The sequence below is a fragment of the Bos mutus genome, chromosome 16, assembly GCF_027580195.1.
Source record: "Bos mutus isolate GX-2022 chromosome 16, NWIPB_WYAK_1.1, whole genome shotgun sequence".
NCBI classification, from domain to species: Eukaryota; Metazoa; Chordata; class Mammalia; order Artiodactyla; family Bovidae; genus Bos; species Bos mutus.
In genome coordinates, this window is record NC_091632.1 from 4,441,712 (window position 1) to 4,463,755 (window position 22,044).

The 22,044-nt window shown below is 36.3% G+C and overlaps 1 protein-coding gene across 1 annotated transcript in view; it reads left to right on the forward strand.

Moving 5' to 3' along the window:
- The first annotated feature begins 2,588 nt into the window (after positions 1–2,588).
- LOC102272644 (C4b-binding protein alpha chain) overlaps positions 2,589–22,044 on the forward strand; it is a 90,210-nt gene continuing 70,754 nt past the window's right edge. Inside the window, exons 1-5 of the mRNA XM_070384789.1 lie at positions 2,589–2,682; positions 3,802–3,981; positions 5,038–5,137; positions 15,131–15,216; positions 15,384–15,578. Coding sequence (XP_070240890.1) covers positions 2,589–2,682; positions 3,802–3,981; positions 5,038–5,137; positions 15,131–15,216; positions 15,384–15,578 — 655 coding nt within the window. The remainder of the gene's footprint in view (positions 2,683–3,801; positions 3,982–5,037; positions 5,138–15,130; positions 15,217–15,383; positions 15,579–22,044) is intronic.

The window sequence follows — 22,044 nt, forward strand, 5'->3', positions numbered from 1 at the left end:
TTCTTGATGAGTCTGGCTAATGGTTTGTCAATTTCATTTATCCTTTCAAAGAACCAGCTTTTCACTTTGTTGATTTTTGCTATGGTCTCTTTTGTTTCTTTTGCATTTATTTCTGCTCTAATTTTTAAGATTTCTTTCCTTCTACTAACCCCGGGGTTCTTCATTTCTTCCTTTTCTAGTTGTTTTAGGTGTAGAGTTAGGTTATTTATTTGACTTGTTTCTTGACGTATGCCTGTATTGCTATGAACTTTCCCCTTAGGACTGCTTTTACAGTGTCCCACAGGTTTTGGGTTGTTGTGTTTTCGTTTTCATTCATTACTATGCAAATTTTGATTTCTTTCTTGATTTCTTCTGTGATTTGTTGGTTATTCAGCAGCGTGTTGTTCAGCCTCCATATGTTGGAATTTTTAATAGTTTTTCTCCTGTAAATGAGATCTAATCTTACTGCATTGTGGTCAGAAAAGATACTTGGAATGATTTCTAGTTTTTTGAATTTACCAAGGCTAGATTTATGGCCCAGAATGTGATCTATCCTGGAGAAGGTTCCATGTGCGCTTGAGAAAAAGGTGAAATTCATTGTTTTGGGATGAAATGTCCTATAGATATCAATTAGGTCTAACTGGTCTATTGTATCGTTTAAAGTTTGTGTTTCCTTGTTAATTTTCTGTTTAGTTTCTCTATTCGTAGGTGTGAGTGGGGTATTAAAGTCTCCCACTGTTATTGTGTTATTGTTAATTTCTCCTTTCATACTTGTTAGCATTTGTCTTAACATATTGCGGCGCTCCCGTGTTGGGTGCATATATATTTATAATTGTTATATCTTCTTCTTGGATTGATCCTTTGATCATTATGTAGTGACCATCTTTGTCTCTTTTCACAGCCTTTGTTTTAAAGTCTATTTTATCTGATATGAGTATTGCTACTCCTGCTTTCTTTTGGTCCCTATTTGCATGGAAAATCTTTTTCCAGCCCTTCACTTTCAGTTTGTATGTGTCCCCTGTTTTGACGTGGGTCTCTTGTAGACAACATATGTAGGGATCTTGTTTTTGTATCCATTCAGCCAGTCTTTGTCTTTTGGTTGGGGCATTCAACCCGTTTACATTTAAGGTAATTACTGATAAGTATGATCCCGTTGCCATTTACTTTATTGTTTTGGTTTCGAATTTATACATCGTTTTTGTGTTTCCTGTCCAGAGATTATCCTTTAGTATTTATTGGAGAGCTGGTTTGGTGGTGCAGAATTCTCTCAGCTTTTGCTTGTCTGAAAAACTTTTGATTTCTCCTTCATATTTGAATGAGATCCTTGCTGGGTACAGTAATCTGGGCTGTAGGTTATATTCTTTCATCATTTTAAGTATGTCTTGGCATTCCCTCCTGGCTTGAAGAGTTTCTATTGAGAGATCAGCTGTTATCCGTATGGGAATTCCCTTGTGTGTTATTTGTTGTTTTTCCCTTGCTGCTTTTAATATTTGTTCTTTGTGTTTGATCTTTGTTAATTTGATTAATATGTGTCTTGGGGTGTTTCGCCTTGGGTTTATCCTGTTTGGAACTCTCTGGGTTTCTTGGACTTGGGTGATTATTTCCTTCCCCATTTTAGGGAAGTTTTCAACGATTATCTCAAGTATTTTCTCATGGTCTTTCTTTTTGTCTTCTTCTTCTGGGACCCCTATGATTCGAATGTTGTAGCATTTAATATTGTCCTGGAAGTCTCTGAGATTGTCCTCATTTCTTTTAATTCGTTTTTCTTTTTTCCTCTCTGATTCATTTATTTCTACCATTCTATCTTCTAATTCACTAATCCTATCTTCTGCCTCTGTTATTCGACTATTTGTTGCCTCCAGAGTGTTTTTAATTTCATTTATTGCATTATTCATTATATATTGACTCTTTTTTATTTCTTCCAGGTCCTTGTTAAACCTTTCTTGCATCTTCTCAATCCTTGTCTCCAGCTATTTATCTGTGATTCCATTTTGATTTCAAGATTTTGGATCAATTTCACTATCACTATTCGGAATTCTTTATCAGGTAGATTCCCTATCTCTTCCTCTTTTGTTTGGTTTGGTGGGCATTTATCCTGTTCCTTTATCTGCTGGGTATTCCTCTGTCTCTTCATCTTGTTTAAATTGCTGAGTTTGGGGTGTCCTTTCTGTATTCTGGCAGTTTGTGGAGTTCTCTTCATTGTGGTGTTTCCTCGCTGTGTGTGGGTTTGTATATCTTCATTTTTAACATAAAATGTCTTGCATCCAATGCTCCAATTTCATAGCAGTGTCTGCCACCTCAGATGTATCCATGTCCATAAAGCCCACTCCCATTTCTTTACCTGCAATTAACTGTTCTCCTGAGCATGCTCCTGAAACAGATATATGCTATCTTTTATTGCAAATATTTGTGCTTAATGTTTTATCTTCTACACTCAGTTGTAATCTCCTTGAAGGGATGGTTCCCATGAGATTTTTTGTAGCCCTTTACATGGGGAAATTCAATAACTATTTATTAAGATGAGTTCTTCCAACAGAGAGATATTGAGGAAACATCAGATCATGCATCTTCCAAGAGTTCCACATGGGGTCCTTGATACAAAAAGGAAAATGGCAGCCAGGCCCTTCTCTGGGCTGTGGAAAGTCTCTGATCCAACTCTGTTACAAATGACCTTGGTCGCTGGTCTGTTGGCTTCTGTTCTTGGTGAGTAATGGGAAAATGAGGTCAGATTGTCACCATACAACTGAGTTCATCAGCATATCCTATTTTAACAGTTGTCTAAAAGATACCCATCCTTAACACTGTGGAGAGTATTTGACCACTTGAAATTTAGGGAAATTTATTATAACCCCCTGCCTTCCCCCAGCACTAAAGGTTTATTATGGTCACTTTTAATACTCCTTTTTAGAGCTTTCTCTCCAGGGACTCTTCAAAAGATCTAACCTTCATTGCCTGTGTGGTTCTTTAGAAAGTAGTGAATTGGTGTAATTATGCTGGGGCTCCCATCCCTTTATTTAATTATTCCAAGGGAGGTAGAATTAAGGCTTTACTTTTTAAGGATTTAATGGATCTCTACCTTGTGATGCTTTTTGAAAAACATTTTATTTTCAGATACATAGTCTATTTAAAACCATGTGTAAAATAGATAGCTGGTGAGAAGTTGCTACATAACCCAGGGAGCCAAACCTGGCATTCTGTGATGACCTGGAAGGGTGGAATGAGGGGAAGGGATACATATATAACTATGGCTGATCGCATTGTTGTACGGCAGAAACCAATACAACACCATGAACAATTTTCCTCCAATTAAAAAACAAGTTTAAAAAAGAACTAGTAGAGGGAAAAAAAGAAAAAACAAAAAACAAAATCCCAAGGGTCCAAAAGGACATATGGAAATGTCTTCTCATTTCTGACTCCTGAGCCAACTAATCTTATATAATGCTATTATTGCTAAAATATATATTATTTCTCGGGCAAGAAGATAGGATTACATGGCAAGGTATAAATGCCAGTGTTCTGAATATGTAGATTGGGGAATCTAATAGAATGATGAAATTCAGGTCTGTTTGTCCATTTTCTGACAAATTATCACATTTACGGGAGAGGAAGGATGAATTTTTTCTGCCTTTTTCCATTATTGTCATTGTTATCGAACAACAAACATGCTTTATGGATTGTTTACTATGTTTTCAATGAACAGCAGAGTAATAGGAGTCATGATAAAGAGGAGCATGATCTCTGCTCTAAAAGTCCTATTACTGAATAATTGAGGTGCTATGTCTTAATCTATAACTTGATTCTCCTTGTCATTTTGGTATCCAGGAGATTGTGGTCCTCCACCTGATTTACAGTTTGCTTCTCCAGACAACAAGGTGAATAACAAAGACTTCAAAACTGGAACTACACTGAAGTACACCTGCCTTCCTGGTTATAGCAGAATCAGACCAAGTTCAGTTACTTGTAATGACAGAGGCTCATGGGACTATCGTGTCTTTTGTGCTAGTAGGTATCAAAGTTTATTTTTCTCACCTGTCAGTTCAGTCACTCAGTCATGTCTGACTCTGTGACCCCATGGACCGCAGAACCCCAGGCTTTCCTGTCCAACACCAATGCTCAGAGCTTGCTCAAACTCATGTCCATCGAGTCAGTGATGCCATCCAATCATCTAGTTCTCTGTCATCCCCTTCTCCTCCTGCCTTCAAGCTTTCCAAGCATCAGGGTCTTTTCCAGTGAGTCAGTTCTTCCATCAGGTGGCCAAAGTATTGGATTTTCAGCTTTAGCATCAGTCTTTCCAATGAATATTCAGGACTGATTTCCTTTAGGATTGACTGGTTGGATCTCCTTGCAGTCCAAGGGACTCTCAAGAGTCTTCTCGAACACCACAGTTCAAAAGCATCAATTCTTTGGCTCTCAGCTTTTTTTATAGTCCAAGCTGTATATCCACTGTACTTTTTTTTTTTGGGGGGGGTGGGGGGGAGTTCTCTTAGAACTTAATAAATTCTTTAATTCAAAGACTACTTTGATGAAAGTAGTCTTTAAAATTAACATTACCTATAGTAATTGGAGCCAGTATTTGGAGCCAGTCAGTTGGAAATATACACAGATATTTTGTTAACAGTAAAAATAAAGAATATTTTCCTTTCTTTTGTTTCCTTGTGACCAAGGACAGATATTTTTAGAACATACTTTACATGGATAACTTGTCATCCTTTATTATCACAATGATCTAACTAAGCCATCAAATATAAGCATATTTTTTCTTCTTTTAAAAATTTTTAAAATATTCAAAAAATGGGATAAATGTTTACTTTTATTTTTCCTCAAAATATAAAGTTCAGTAAGTCAGGTGATGTATGGCAAAACCAATACAATATTGTAAAGTAATTAACCTCCAATTAAAATAAATACATTTATATTAAAAAAAATTTAAAAAGAAATAAGTTTTGAAAAAATTTTCTGTGTTTATGTGGAAGTAGCAGTTAAAGCCAATCAATCAGATTCCCCCCATTACTGCTATTCAGTAATTGTAATCAGTCATTAATTTCATTTTCCTTCTAGAGAAGCAATGCAGAAACCTAGGAGACTTACCAAATGGGAAAATAGAAGTTAAGACAGATTTTCTTTTTGGTTCAACTGTAGAATTTAGCTGCTCAGAGGGGTAAGTATAAGGCAATCCGAAGCAATACTTTTCCTTGCAATTAATTTTTTATATGTAGATAATGCATTCACATATTTCAAAAATAAAATGATATGGAAAAGTATCATCCAGAATTCTTACTTCCCGTCCATCTCATTCCTCTCTGCCCACTGACAGGCAGTGACTTTAGTTTCTGATTTATCTTCTTAGTTTTTACATGTGTAAATACAAATGAGTACTTTATCACACAGAAGACAGCTGACTATCCATGTTAGTTTAAACCTTGCTTTTATTTTGTTCACTTAACAATATTGCCATGGATTGAATGTTTGTATCCTTCCCAAATTTGTATGTTGAACCCTGATTTCCAGTGTGATAGTATTTGGAGATAAGGCCTTTGGAAGTTAATGAAGTCATAAGAGTGGAGCCCGCATTATGGGATTAGGCCCAATATAAGACGAAACACAGAGCTAGTTTCCTTTCTGTTTGTCTGCATCATGTGAGGACACAGCAAGATGACTGCCACTTACAATCCAGGAAGAGGGTTCTTGCTGGAACATGATCATGCTGGTGTCCTGATCTCCAACTTCCAGAACTGTGAGAAATAAATTTCTGTTGTTTAAACCATCAATCTATGATATTCCATTATAGCACCTTGGACTAAGATACATATGTACTGGAGATCTCTGATATTCATGTGCTGTTTCTTCATTCTGCGCATATATGTTTACAGCTGTATAGTTTTTCAGTGGATGAATCATAGCTTATCATAGTTTATTTAATGGTTCCTATTGATAGAATTTGTGAGTTTCTATTCTTGTGTTATTACCTACAATGCCCTGATGCATAATTTTCTGTACATGATATTTTGCATGCATGCAGTTATGTCTGTAGGAAAAATTCCCAGAAGTAGGATTACAGGATCACAGAGATGATACTTTAAAATATTGATAAATATTGCTAAATTTCTCTTCACAGACTTTGTTCAATTTTGTAATGCAAACAAACATCTATTTTCCCACCATCTCTTCAATTGAGGATTGCCCATTCAGATTAGAAAATAAAACTTCCTTGTAGTTTTAAAAAACTTATTGAGATGTGTAGGTTGATATGTAGTCACAAGAAACAGCAAAGAGAGATTCTATACATTATTGTTCCAGTTTGTCCCAGTGGTACTGTCTTCCATGACTGTAGTACAGTATCACAATCAAGAAATCGACACTGATATAATTCATTAACCTTATTCAGGTTTCATTTCTCTCTGTGTGTGTGTGAGAATTTATTGCTGAGACTATATTTCATGGTATGAAATTTGTTTAGCCATTCACCTGTTGAAAACATTTGCATATAGGTTTTGTGTGTGTGTAAATGTGAACTTACGTCTTCATTTTTTTCTGGGGTAGATACATAGGTGGGTCATATAATAGTCATAGATTTAATTTTTAAAGGAAATTGCCTGTTTTCCAGAGATGTCGAACCATTTTATGTTCCCATCAGCAATGTCAGACTAATCCGTACCATCCACATCAGCATTTGATGTTGCCAATTATTTTAGACACTTCGATAGGTGTGGTGATATCTCACTGTGGTTTTAGTTTGTATTTCTGTCATAGACATTGATGTTGAACTTCTTTTTATGTGCTTATTTGCCATTTGTATCTTCCTCCGTGATTGTTGCTCAGTCATTCAGTTGTGTCTGACTCTGCAACCCCATGGACTGCAGCACACCAGGCTTCCCTGTCCTTCACCATCTGTGGGAGTCTGCTTAAACTTATGTCCATTGAGTCAGTGATGCCATGCAACCATCTGATCCTCTGTTGTCCCTTTCTATATCTGTTCATATCTTTTGCCCATTTTCTAACTGGATTATTTAGCTTTTTACCATTGAGTTTTCAGATTTTTTAAAAAATATATTCTGTATACTCTTCCTTTGTTGGATATATGATTTGCTAATGTTTTCCTCTAGTTTGTAGTTTGATTTCTCATCCTTTTCACAGATCTTTCACAGAGTTAAGGTTTTTAATTTTGGTGAGGTGCAACTTTTCAATTTTCTTTTAGGCATCATTTTATTGGTGTCAGGTCTAAGAATTTATCATTTAGTCTTTGATACTGTGTGCTTGTGTGGATCTATTTCTGGGTTTTCATTTTGTTCCACTGGGTCTATTTTTCTGCCAACACCACACTGTCTTAATTACTATAGCTACATAGGAAGTCAACGTTGGGTAGAGAAATTCCTTTCACCCCCTTTTTGTTTTTCAAAATTGTTTTAGGTATTCTAGGTTCTGTGTATTTCCATATAGCTTTTAGAATAAACTTCTCTATGTCCACAACAAACTTTGCTAGAATTTTGGTAAGTCTTGCATTCTGTATAGAATTTGACATCTTTAAAATGTCTAGTCTCCCAATTCATGAATACAATGCTCTTTTCCATTTACTTAAGTCTTTTAAAATTTCTTTTTCAAAATTTTGTAACTTTTAGTGCATATTTTATATACATATTTTATTATATTTATATCTATATTTGTATCATTTTCTTTGGAGCAATGGTAAATGGCATTGTCTCTTAAAGTTTGATTTTCTCATATCTGTTCTTGGTATATAGTAATATGATTGATCCTGTGTGTTGATCTTTGTCCTGCTGTCTTACTGAACCCACTAAACTAGTTCTGAAAGATTTTTGTTTTGTTTTTGTAGGTTGCTTGTGATTTTCTACTTAAACATTAATGTCATCTATAAATAGAAACTTTTTTTTTCTGCCTTCACAATGTGTATGTCTTTTATTTATTTTTCTTTCCTTATTGTGCTAGCTAGAACTTCTAATTCTATGTTGAACAACCACGGTGACTGTGGACACCCTTGCCTTATTCCCAATCTTGGAGAAAAGCTTCTATCTTCCACCATTAAGTATGTTAGTACAGGCTTTTTTTTTTTCTTTTTTAATAGATGCTCTTTATTGAGAAGTGCTCCTCTATTCTTAGTTTACTGAGAGATTTTATCATGAAAGGTTATGGATTTTTAAAAAATGTTTGTTATTCATCACTGTGCATATGATCACATAATTTTTCTTTCTTTCTTTTTTTTTTATCCTGTTGGTATGATGGGCTACATTGACTAGTTTTCAAGTTTTAAAACTGTTTACCTCAAATAAGTTTCATTTGGACATGATGCATCATTGTTTTTACAAATTCTTGGGTTGATTTTCTAATATTTTGTTGAGGATTTTTGTGGATACTTTTAAGAGAAATAAATTGGTCTATATTCTTTTTTTTGTACTATGTCTGAATTTGATATATGAGTAATTATAAGCATTATAAAGTGAGTTAAGAAGTGTTCTTTTCTCCTCAGTTTTCCAGGAGATATTGTGGAAAATAATTTTTTTAAAAATATCTGACAGAATTCTCCTATAAAACTATCTGGGCTTATATATTTCTTTTTCTGTACTCTTAATTATGAAGTCAATTTCTTTAATAGTTCTAGGATTACTCAAATTGTTTATTTTGACTTTGTTGCATTTTGTACTTTTCAAAGAATTATTCTTTTTCTTTTAAGATGTTGAATTTATGAGAATAAAATTGTTCATTCCTTTATTCTTCCTTCAATGGCTTCAGGATCTGTAGTGAAATTCTCTGTTTCATTTCATGATATTGCTGACTTCTGTCTTCTACCTTTATCAATCTTATAAGAGATTTACCAATTTTATCATTTTTTTTAGAGTCAGCTTTTTGTTTAATTATTTTCTTATTGTTTTCCTGTTTTATTTATTTTTTTTTTTTAATAGATTATAGTACACTTGGATTCTTCTACTCATAGCCTAAGTTTGTTTGGAAGCAGATGGTAGTTAGGAGTTTGGTATAACGTATAGAAGATTTTAAAGGTTTTACATGAAAGTTGATTTCTAGCTGGGTGATCAATAAACCCTTGTCCTAGTCAAGGCAGAGGCCACCTGCATAGGCTATGACCTTCTACTCTTTTTGTTCATTGATAATCCCAGTTTAATCCATGATTCTTTGTTGAAAGCAGCTGAAAGTGTTTCACACTATCCAATATTATTCCCCTAAGCTTTTCTTTTTCCTTCCTTCCTTCTTTCTTTCTTTTTTTTTTTTTTTAATTTTTTAAAAAAATCACATGCTCCCCATCCTGAACCCTCCTCCCTCCCAACCTCCCCATACCATCCCCCTGGGCCTTCCCAGCGCACCAGCCCCAAGCATCCAGCATCGTGCACTGAACCTGGACTGGCATCTCGTTTCATACATGACATTTCACATGTTTCAATGACATTCTCCCAAATCTTCCCACCCTCTCCCACAGAGTCCATAAGACTGTTCTATACATCAGTGTCTCTTTTGCTGTCTCGTACACAGGGTTATCGTTACCATCTTTCTAAATTCCACATACATGCGTTAGTATACTGTATTTATGTTTTTCCTTCTGGCTTACTTCACTCTGTATAATAGTCTCCAGTTTCATCCACCTCATTAGAACTGATTCAAATGTATTCTTTTTAATGGCTGAGTAATACTCCATGTTTTCCTGTTTTAAACTTACTGATTTCTGCTTTTGTTTCCTTTTTCCTCCTTGCTTTGGGTTTATGGCTTCTTCTTTTTTCATGTTTCTTGAAGTAGGAATTTCGATTCCTGATTTGAGAACTTTTCTATTTTCCAATGTAAGCATTTATTGCTATGAAACTCCATTTCAGCACTGATTTATCTGTGTTCTACACATTCTCTTATGTTATAGTTTCATTTTTATTCTGTGTATTTAATTTCCTTTGAGATTTCCCTTTGACCATGGATTATTTAGAACTGTGCTATTTAATTTTCAATTGTTTTGAGATTTTTCTCTTGTCTTTCTGTTATTTGTCTCTAGTTTAATTCCATTACAGTCAGAAAATATACATTGCATGATTTAAATTTTTATATGTCTGCTGAGATTTATTTCATGGTCCAGGATATAATTTTTCCTGATGAATTTCTCTGGGTGCTTGGGAAAATGTGTATTCTGCTGCTGTTAAATGGTTTCCCTGTAGTCTTAATGTGCACTTTTCTATTTACAAGTGATGTTGAGCATATTTCATATATCTGAAAGATGTTCAGCTGATGCTGAAGCTGAAGCTCCAGCACTTTGACCATGTGATGAGAACAAATGACACATTGGAAAAGACCCTGATGTTGGGAAAGATTGAGGGCATAAGGAAAAGAGGGCGACAGCGGATGAAATGGTTGCATGGCATCACCGATTCAATGGATATGAACTTGGGCAAACTCTCGGAGATGGGGAGGGACAGGGAAACCTGGCGTACTACAGTCCATGGAGTTGTGAAGAGTTGGACACAACTTGGCTACTGAACTACAACAAAAAGATATCTATATTTTTTCTTTTTAAATGTCAATGAATTACAGTATTTTTTTCTCACTGTGTCATCTTTCCTTTGACTTGTCATCCTTTCCTTTCACTTTCCTTCCTCTTTCTTGCCAAGCAAAATGTATGTGCCATATCTGTTGAACTTATCAATCTTTTTTTTTTTTTAAAGGCTTTTGGATTTGAGTTATAGTCAAAAGGCCTTCCTTGCTTGAAGATTGTAATTATCCACAATTATTCAACTACTTTTATGGTTTAATGTTTTAATTCAGAGTTCAGAGGCACTAGCCAATTTTATCTTTCCTTAGGTGGATTTCATATTGTCTTGCCACCATTTATTAAAGTCCATGATTAATTCTCTGGTTGGCTTCCCTGGTGGCTCAGATGGTAAAGCGTCTTGGAGACTGGGATTCGATCCCTGGGTTGGGAAGATCCTCTGGAGAAGGAAATGTCATCTGAAAATAATGATACTATTATTTTTCCTTTCTAATTTTTTTTCAGCATTTTTAAACCATATATATTTTTTGATCTGTTTTAGATTTACAGAAAAATTATGAGGATAGTGCAGCTACCTCCCATATGCCCTATACCAAGTTTCCTCTAGTGTTAACATTTAACATCAGTGTGACACCCTTGTTACAACTCTTGAAGCAGTATTGAGACATAATCATTAGCTGAAGTCTGACCTTTATTCAGATTTCATTCAGTTCAATTCAGTTCAGTCACTCAGTCATGTCCGACTCTCTGTGACCCCACAAATCGTAGCACGCCAGGCCTCCCTGTCCAACACCAACTCCCGAAGTTCACTCAGACTCACGTCCATCGAGTCAGTGATGCCATCCAGCCATCTCATCCTCTGTCATCCCCTTCTCCTCCTGCCTCCAATCCCTCCCAACATCAGAGTCTTTTCCAATGAGTCAACTCTTCGCATGAGGTGGCCAAAGTACTGGAGTTTCAGCTTTAGCATCATTCCTTCCAAATAAATCCCAGGGCTGATCTCCTTTAGAATGGACTGGTTGGATCTCCTTGCAGTCCAAGGACTCTCTAGAGTCTTCTACAACACCACAGTTCAAAAGCATCAACTCTTCGTCACTCAGCCTTCTTCACAGTCCAACTCTAACATCTATACATGACCACAGGAAAAACCATAGCCTTGACTAGATGGACCTTTGTTGGCAAAGTAATGTCTCTGCTTTTGAATATGCTATCTAGGTTGGTCATAACTTTCCTTCCAAGGAGCAGGTGTCTTTTAATTTCATGGCTGCATTCACCATCTGCAGTGATTTTGGAGCCCCCCAAAATAAAGTCTGACACTGTTTTCACTGTTTCTCCATCTATTCCCCATGAAGTGATGGGACCGGATGCCATGATCTTCATTTTCTGAATGTTGAGCTTTAAGCCAACTTTTTCACTCTCCACTTTCACCTTCATCAAGAGGCTTTTTAGTTCCTCTTCACTTTCTGCCAAAAGGGTGGTGTCATCTGCATATCTGAGGTGATTGATATTTCTCCCGGAAATCTGGATTCCAGCTTGTGTTTCTTCCAGTCCAGCGTTCTCATGATGTACTCTGCATATAAGTTAAATAAGCAGGGTAACAATATACAGCCTTGACGTACTCCTTTTCCTATTTGGAACCAGTCTGTTGTTCCATGTCCAGTTCTAACTGTTGCTTCCTGATCTACATACAGATTTCTCAAGAGGCAGGTCAGGTGGTCTGGTATTCCCATTTCTTTCAGAATTGTCCACAGTTTATTGTGATCCACACAGTCAAAGGCTTTGGCATAGTCAATAAAGCATAAATAGATGTTTTTCTGGAACTCTCTTGCTTTTTCCATGATCCACGGATATTGGCAATTTGATCTCTGGTTCCTCAGTCTTTTCTAAAACCAACTTGAACATCAGGAAGTTCACGGTTCACGTATTGCTGAAGCCTGGCTTGGAGAATTTTGAGCATTACCTTACTAGCATGTGAGATGAGTGCAATTGTGCGGTAGTTTGAGCATTCTTTGGCATTGCCTTTCTTTGGGATTGGAATGAAAACTGACCTCCTTTTCCAGTCCTGTGACCACTGCTGAGTTTTCCAAATTTGCTGGCATAATGAGTGCAGCATTTTCACAGCATCATCTTTCAGGATTTGAAATTGCTCAACTGGAATTCCATCACCTCCACTAGCTTTGTTCGTAGTGATGCTTTCTAAGGCCCACTTGACTTCACATTCCAGGATGTCTGGCTCTAAGTCAGTGATCACACCATCGTGATTATTTGGGTCATGAAGATTTTTTTTGTACAGTTCTTCTGTGTATTCTTGCCACCACTTCTTAATATCTTCTGCTTCTGTTAGGTCCATACAATTTCTGTCCTTTATCGAGTCCATCTTTGCATGAACTGTTCCCTTGGTATCTCTAATTTTCTTGAAAAGATCTCTAGTCTTTCCCATTCTGTTGTTTTCTTCTACTTCTTTGCATTGATCGCTGAGGAAGGCTTTCTTATCTCTCCTTGCTATTCTTTGGAACTCTGCATTCAGATGCTTATATCTTTCCTTTTCTCCTTTGCTTTTCACTTCTCTTCTTTTCACAGCTATTTTTAAGGCCTCCCCAGACAGCCATTTTGCTTTTTTGCATTTCTCTTCCATGGGGATGGTCTTGATCCCTGTCTCCTGTACAATGTCACGAACCTCAGTCCATAGTTCATCAGGCAGTCTATCTATCAGATCTAGGCCCTTAAATCTATTTCTCATTTCCACTGTATAATCATAAGGGATTTGATTTAGGTCATACCTGAATGGGCTAGTGGTTTTCCCTACTTTCTTTAAGTCTGAATTTGGTAATAAGGAGTTCATGATCTGAGCCACAGTCAGCTCCTGGTCTTGTTTTTGTCGTCTTTATGGAGCTTCTCCATCTTTGGCTGCAAAGAACATAATCAGTCTGATTTCAGTGTTGACCATCTGGTGATGTCCATGTGTAGAGTCTTCTCTTGTGTTGTTGGAAGAAGGTGTTTGCTATGACCAGTGCATTTTCTTGGCAAAAGTCTATTAGTCTTTGCCCTCCTATTAGTACCACTTTTCAGTTTCAGGATTCTATCCAGGATAACATGTTACTTTTAGTTGTCACATTCCCTTGGACTCTTGGCTGTGATAAGTTCCGAGTGTTTCGTTGTTTTGGGTGACCTTGTCAGTTTTCAGGACTACTGGTACTTTGAGGATGCCCCTCTGTTGGAATTAGTCTGATGTTTTTCATGGTTAGACTGGAGCTGAACACAGAAGTTGGCAGTCAGTGGATCAGGGTTAGGTACTACTGTTTGCTCTTAGACTCAGTATCCTTTTTCTCATTATTATGCTAGCAATTTTATCTCACATAAAATACTTATACTGGCCTTTGCTTTCTTCTTCTCGACTTTAGCAGAAACAACTCTAATATTTCCCGCCTAAGTTTGGTAGGGCTCTGTCTCCACTGTTTCCCATTATATTGGACATTTTTGCTAAGAATGCTTGATTTTTTTCAAATGTCATTTTCTTCTTAGATTTATTCATGTATATATTAATCTGATCAGGCTGTCACAGCAATAGAAATTTATTTTTACAGTTCTGAAGCCTGGAAGTCCTAGATTTAGGTCTGATAGCATTCAGTCACATGGCCTTCCCTCTGCACATGCATGAGGTTGAGAGAGAGTGAGCTCTGTGATGTCTCTTCTTATAAGAACTCTAATGCTAGTGAATCAGGGCCCCTCCTTTATCACTTAATTTAGCCTTAATTACTTCCTTACTCCAGATACAGCCATACTGGGGTTGAGGGTGTCAATATATGAATTTTGGGAGGACACATATATTCAGTTCATAACAATATATTGTATATTGATATGTTTCCTAATTTTGAAGATTCCTTTCATTTTTTGTATAAACCTATTTGATTATGGTATGTTTCTCTTTTGAAGTGTTTTTAAATTTTGTTTATTTTATTCAGGAACTTGTTATTGATATTCAGGATATATTGATATATAATTTTTTTTTTAAGTAACAAGTTCTGGAAGAATTACTGAGACTTGTTTCAAGGGCAAGAATAACAAGATGATATATAATTTTTTTTTAAAGTAACAAGTTCTGGAAGAATTACTGAGACTTGTTTCAAGGGCAAGAATGACAAGATGATAATCAGGAAGTTAGTGATTTATGAGAGTAAGCCAAACTCTAGTGCCAGAAGAATGATTCAAATTAGAGGTCAAAATTGTTTTGTTAATCAGCAATTTATCTGGATCTTCTATTCAAATGAAACTATATAGGAAACTCAAGTATATTTTTACTCTTTTGTATTGCTTTATTTGTAGCTTGTTAGATAAAGAGTTTAAGTGGAGTTCTAAGATTCTGAATGCAAACCTTGACATTTACTTTTTTTTTATGATGAATATATGCCCTGTAGAAAAAGCTTAGTAATATGGTTTAAAAAATAAGTAAGTAAAAGAAAAATGGAAAAATAAGTCTTTCTCCTTGATATGATGAAATTTAACTCCACATTGGCCTAAATGGTAATTAGTAATCAAGAGATCATTATTTTTTCATTTTTAATGTTGAATAAAATTTCTTTTCATCCAGACCTTATTAACTGGAAATTTACACTTAGAATAAGACAAATTCCACTAAAATCTCTGGCCTCTCTTATTCAGATATTTCTTGATTGGCTCAGCTACTAGTCATTGTGAGATCCAAGATAAAGGAGTTGACTGGAGTGATCCTCTCCCTCAATGTATAAGTAAGTAAAGACTCCTTATGACTTGACTATAAACCTAAACCATGTTAGGTAATAAAACACCTGTGCCTCTTTATTGCTTATTGTACACTCCATTAGAATTTGCATCACGAGCGTTAGATTTGTAAGTATGCCTTCCCTCATTATTTCTTCCTCTTCATTCATCTCAGTTGTCAAGTGCAAGCCTCCTCCAACCATCAGCAATGGGAAGCACAATGGTGGAGATGAAGATTTCTACACATATGGCTCTTCTGTCACCTACAGCTGTGACCCTGACTTCTCAATGTTAGGCAAAGCCTCCATTTCTTGCAGAGTGGAAAATAAAACAATAGGTGTCTGGTATCCAAGCCCTCCTACTTGTAAAAGTAAGTGACAATACTGAATGTATTAAAAGAAATGGAATGATTCAAAGACAAACTAATCAAGGCAAAGTTAAATTAATTCACTTGTTCAGCTACTCATATGCTATTATTAGTCAGAAAGCATAGGCTATACTGCAATAATAATCAATACCAAAATCCCCAGATTTTTTTAACAGTAAAAACTTTGTTCTTTGTTTGGTTTTTGTTTGTGTGTGTGTGTATATATATATATATATATATACACATATATCAGTCAGTCAGTTCAATCACTCAGTCGTGTCTGACTCTTTGCAACCCCATGGACTGCAGCATGCCAGGCCTCCCTGTCCATCACCAACATGTAAATGTATGAAAGTGAAAGTGAAGTTGCTCAGTCACGTCCGTCTCTTTGTGGCCCCATGGACTGTATGTAGCCTACTAGGCTCCTCCGTCCATGGGAGTACTCCAGGCAAGAGTACTGGAGTGGGTTGCCATTTCCTTCTCCAATGTAAATGTATACATATATACACATTTTAATTTTTTTTTAGGCTCCTTGTTAGTGCACAGCTCACTTGGGAAATCCTCTAGAGGGCAGTCATTTACATGGTAATCCAGATTGTTTATATCTTCTGACAACTCCCTCACAAAACATCCAAAATCTCATCTGTTCTGTACATCTGCATCTAAATTCCTGTTCTGCAAACAGGCTCACCTGTACCATCTTTCTTGATTCTGCTGCTGCTGCTAAGTTGCTTCAGTCGTGTCCGACTTTGTGCGACCCCATACACGGCAGCCCACCAGGCTCCCCCGTCCCTGGGATTCTCCAGGCAAGAACATTGGAGTGGGTTGCCATTTCATTCTCCAATGCATGAAAGAGAAAAGTGAAAGTGAAGTTGCTCAGTCGTGTCTGACTCTTAGCGACCCCATGGACTGTAGCCCATCAGGCTCCTCTGTCCATGGGATTTTCCAGGCAAGAGTACTGGAAAATGGGTACATATGCATTAATATACAATATTTTTGTTTTTCTCTTTCTAACTTATTTCACTCTGTATGACAGACTTTAGGTTCATCCACAGCACTACAAATGACCCAATTTTGTTCTTCTATTTTTTGGCTGCAGAAAATAGCACAACATTGTAAAGCAATTATACGCCAACAAATAAGTTAAGGAAAACCACAAAACTTCCACAATCAGTTCATCAGGGGATGTGAACAAGTAGACAGTCCTGGGCTCATATGTTCTTTGACTTGGAAGTAAAATATCTTGCTTTTCATTAAAAATTTTGGCCAAACTAGTCCTTTGTTTCTGCCTAGTATAAATGAAATAGGAAATATAGTTTTCTGTTTCCCTGGAACAACTAGAAATATGGGTGGACACCACACTTGTAATGTTAACCACGTATGTATACAGGGCACACAAAGTCATACCAACGTTAGCAGATCAAAAGTAAAAGATAAGCATAGAAGATATTTTACCTTTCATTTCTAAAAGCCATGCCAGGATCAGGAATGACTCATCTTACTGGTATAAAACACCTCTAATTGTGGCATTTAATGGACTTTAACAACACAGTGTCATTTACTGTTTTGATTTAGTACAATGCTGGGGCTAAAGAGATAATTGTGAAGAGTTCGAAATGCCTAGAGTCTCACTGCAAGAGCTGGAATTGACAGGACCTGAGGCTGGAAAGTTTGCAGGGCTAGGTTATGAAGGACCTTGTCTGTCTTCAGAACTTCAGAACAGACAGAATGTCTGTGAAGGGCAGACATTGAAAGGCTTTAACCAGGGGAGTAAATGTGCTGCATTTTAGAAGGAGAAGTCTGGCTATAGAGTGAGCAACAGTTTGAAGTGGGACAGAACTTAACCCATAGACATCTGCTGCAGCTATCCAGCCAAGTAGTGAGGCTGGTTTCAGCCGAGGCAATGGCAGTTGGCCTGGAGAGAAGTTGAGAAATGCTGAAGGAATTAAAAGTGGCAGGACTGACAGGTCTTGATGACTGATGGCTGTGGGGTGGTGGGGGAGGGGGGATTCGTTCTGTGCTTGTGATCTGGGATGCCCTGGCTGCTCTACATCGCAACCATCACATCAATTCTATTGGCCACTGAACATGAAAGTGAAAGCTGCTCAGCTGTGTCTGACTCTTTGCAACCCCATGGACTGTATAGTCCATGGAGTTCTCCAGGCCAGAATACTGGAGTGGGTAGCCTTTCCCAACTGGCCACTGACCCACCACCAAAATCATCCAGGAGTGTAAGCCATTAGAAGAGGAAGATTTTGGGGTCTTTGGAATTTGGGTTTTAGATATTGATTAGAAGTTTTTGAGATATAATTGACACATAATATTAATTTCATATGTACATCATAGTGGTATGATATTTGTGTATATACAGTGGAATTGATCATAATAAGGCTAGTTGACATCTTTCACCATACATAGTTACAAAATAATTTCTCTTGTGATGAGACTATTAAGACTCTACTCTCTTTGCAACTCTCAAATATGTATTGCAGTGTTATTAACTATAGGCACCAGGCTGTAGATCACATCCCCATGACTCATTTATATATCTGGAAGTTTGTACCTTTTAACCCACATCACTCATTCCCATTGCACATTCCCACGTCTGGCAACCACCAATCTATTCTTTGTAATGATGAAATGGGTTTTTCAAATACTTTCTTCTTTGATGAGAAATATTAGGACTTTATCCACATGGACTAATATGACAGGACCTCATTTTGCTGAGATTCCTAAGAATTAAAAGCACATACATAAAGCTTTAAAATATTTTCTTTGTATGTACTTGATGTAGGCTTGTATCAAGTCTCCCTGAGAACTATATATCAATAGTAATCACATCATTATCGCCATTTCTCTTTTATTTATTTTTTCTTTTTTTGTATATTCTTGCCTCCTTTGTCAAAGATAAGGTGTCCATATGTGCGTGGATTTATCTCTGGGCTTTCTATTTTGTTCCATTGATCTATATTTCTGTCTTTGTGCCAGTACCATACTGTCTTGATAACTGTGGCTTTGTAGTAGAGCCTGAAGTCAGGTAGGTTGATTCCTCCAGTTCCATTCTTCTTTCTCAAGATCGCTTTGGCTATTCGAGGTTTTTTGTATTTCCATACAAATTGTGAAATTATTTGTTCTAGCTCTGTGAAGAATACTGTTGGTAGCTTGATAGGGATTGCATTGAATCTATAAATTGCTTTGGGTAGTATACTCATTTTCACTATATTGATTCTTCCAATCCATGAACATGGTATATTTCTCCATCTATTAGTGTCCTCTTTGATTTCTTTCACCAGTGTTTTATAGTTTTCTATATATAGGTCTTTAGTTTCTTTAGGTAGATATATTCCTAAGTATTTTATTCTTTCCGTTGCAATGGTGAATGGAACTGTTTCCTTAATTTCTCTTTCTGTTTTCTCATTATTAGTGTATAGGAATGCAAGGGATTTCTGTGTGTTGATTTTATATCCTGCAACTTTACTATAGTCATTGATTATTTCTAGTAATTTTATGGTGGAGTCTTTAGGGTTTTCTATGTAGAGGATCATGTCATCTGCAAATAGTGAGAGTTTTACTTCTTCTTTTCCAATTTGGATTCCTTTTATTTCTTTTTCTGCTCTGATTGCTGTGGCCAAAACTTCCAAAACTATGTTGAATAGTAATGGTGAAAGTGGGCACCCTTGTCTTGTTCCTGACTTTAGAGGAAATGCTTTCAATTTCTCACCATTGAGGATAATGTTTGCTGTGGGTTTGTCATATATAGCTTTTATTATGTTGAGGTATGTTCCTTCTATTCCTGCTTTCTGGAGAGTTTTTATCATAAATGGATTTTGAATTTTGTCAAAGGCTTTCTCTGCATCTATTGAGATAATCATATGGTTTTTATTTTTCATTTTGTTAATGTGGTGTATTACATTGATTGATTTGCAGATATTGAAGAATCCTTGCATCTTTGGGATAAAGCCCACTTGGTCATGGTGTATGATCTTTTTAATGTGTTGTTGGATTCTGATTGCTAGAATTTTGTTAAGGATTTTTGCATCTATGTTCATCAGTGATATTGGCCTGTAGTTTTCTTTTTTTGTGGGATCTTTGTCAGGTTTTGGTATTAGGGTGATGGTGGCCTCATAGAATGAGTTTGGAAGTTTACCTTCCTCTGCAGTTTTCTGGAAGAGTTTGAGCATGATAGGTGTTAGCTCTTCTCTAAATTTTTGGTAGAATTCAGCTGTGAAGCCGTCTGGACCTGGGCTTTTGTTTGCTGGAAGATTTTTGATTACAGTTTCAATTTCCGTGCTTGTAATGGGTCTGTTAAGATTTTCTATTTCTTCCTGGTCCAGTTTTGGAAAGTTGTACTTTTCTAAGAATTTGTCCATTTCTTGGACGTTGTCCATTTTATTGGCATATAATTGTTGATAGTAGTCTCTTATGATCCTTTGTATTTCTGTGTTGTCTGTTGTGATCTCTCCATTTTCATGTCTAATTTTATTGATTTGATTTTTCTCCCTTTGTTTCTTAATGAGTCTGGCTAATGGTTTGTCAATTTTATTTATCCTTTCAAAGAACCAGCTTTTGGTTTTATTGATTTTTGCTATGGTCTCTTTTGTTTCTTTTGCATTTATTTCTGCTCTAATTTTTAAGATTTCTTTCCTTCTACTAACCCTGGGATTCTTCATTTCTTCCTTTTCTAGTTGCTTTAGGTGTAGAGTTAGGTTATTTATTTGACTTTTTTCTTGTTTCTTGAGGTGTGCCTGTATTGCTATGATCTTTCCCCTTAGGACTGCTTTTACCGTGTCCCACAGGTTTTGGGTTGTTGTGTTTTCATTTTCATTCGTTTCTATGCAAATTTTGATTTCTTTTTTGATTTCTTCTGTGATTTGTTGGTTATTCAGCAGCGTGTTGTTCAGCCTCCATATGTTGGAATTTTTAATAGTTTTTCTCCCGTAATTGAGATCTAATCTTACTGCATTGTGGTCAGAAAAGATGCTTGGAATGATTTCTATTTTTTTGAATTTACCAAGGCTAGCTTTATGGCCCAGGATGTGATCTATCCTGGAGAAGGTTCCATGTGCGCTTGAGAAAAAGGTGAAATTCATTGTTTTGGGATGAAATGTCCTATAGCTATCAATTAGGTCTAACTGGTCTATTGTATCGTTTAAAGTTTGTGTTTCCTTGTTAATTTTCTGTTTAGTTGATCTATCCATAGGTGTGAGTGGGGTATTAAAGTCTCCCACTATTATTGTGTTATTGTTAATTTCTCCTTTCATACTTGTTAGCATTTGTCTTACATACTGCGGTGCTCCCATGTTGGGTGCATATATATTTATAATTGTTATATCTTCTTCTTGGATTGATCCTTTGATCATTATGTAGTGACCTTCTTTGTCTCTTTTCACAGCCTTTGTTTTAAAGTCTAATTTATCTGATACGAGTATTGCTACTTCTGCTTTCTTTTGGTCCCTATTTGCATGGAAAATCTTTTTCCAGCCCTTCACTTTCAGTCTGTATGTGTCCCCTGTTTTGAGGTGGGTCTCTTGTAGACAACATATGTAGGGGTCTTGTTTTTGTATCCATTCAGCCAGTCTTTGTCTTTTGGTTGGGGCATTCAACCCATTTACGTTTAAGGTAACTACTGATAAGTATGATCCCGTTGCCATTTACTTTATTGTTTTGGGTTCGAATTTATACACCATTTTTGTGTTTCCTGTCTAGAGAATATCCTTTAGTATTTGTTGGAGAGCTGGTTTGGTGGTGCAGAATTCTCTCAGCTTTTGCTTGTCTGAAAAACTTTTGATTTCTCCTTCATACTTGAATGAGATCCTTGCTGGGTACAATAATCTGGGCTGTAGGTTATTTTCTTTCATCATTTTAAGTATGTCTTGCCATTCCCTCCTGGCTTGAAGAGTTTCTATTGAAAGATCAGCTGTTATCCTTATGGAATTCCCTTGTGTGTTATTTGTTGTTTTTCCCTTGCTGCTTTTAATATTTGTTCTTTGTGTTTGATCTTTGTTAATTTGATTAATATGTGTCTTGGGGTGTTTCTCCTTGGGTTTATCCTGTTTGGGACTCTCTGGGTTTCTTAAACTTGGGTGATTATTTCTTCCCCATTTTAGGGAAGTTTTCAACGATTATCTCCTCAAGTATTTTCTCATGGTCTTTCTTTTTGTCTTCTTCTTCTGGAACCCTATGATTGAATGTTGTAGCGTTTAATATTGTCCTGGAGATCTCTGAGATTGTCCTCATTTCTTTTAATTCGTTTTTCTTTTATCCTCTCTGATTCATTTATTTCTACCATTCTATCTTCTAATTCACTAATCCTATCTTCTGCCTCTGTTATTCTACTATTTGTTGCCTCCAGAGTGTTTTTAATTTAATTTATTGTATTATTCATTATATATTGACTCTTTTTTATTTCTTCCAGGTCCTTGTTAAACCTTTCTTGCATCTTCTCAATCCTTGTCTCCAGGCTATTTAT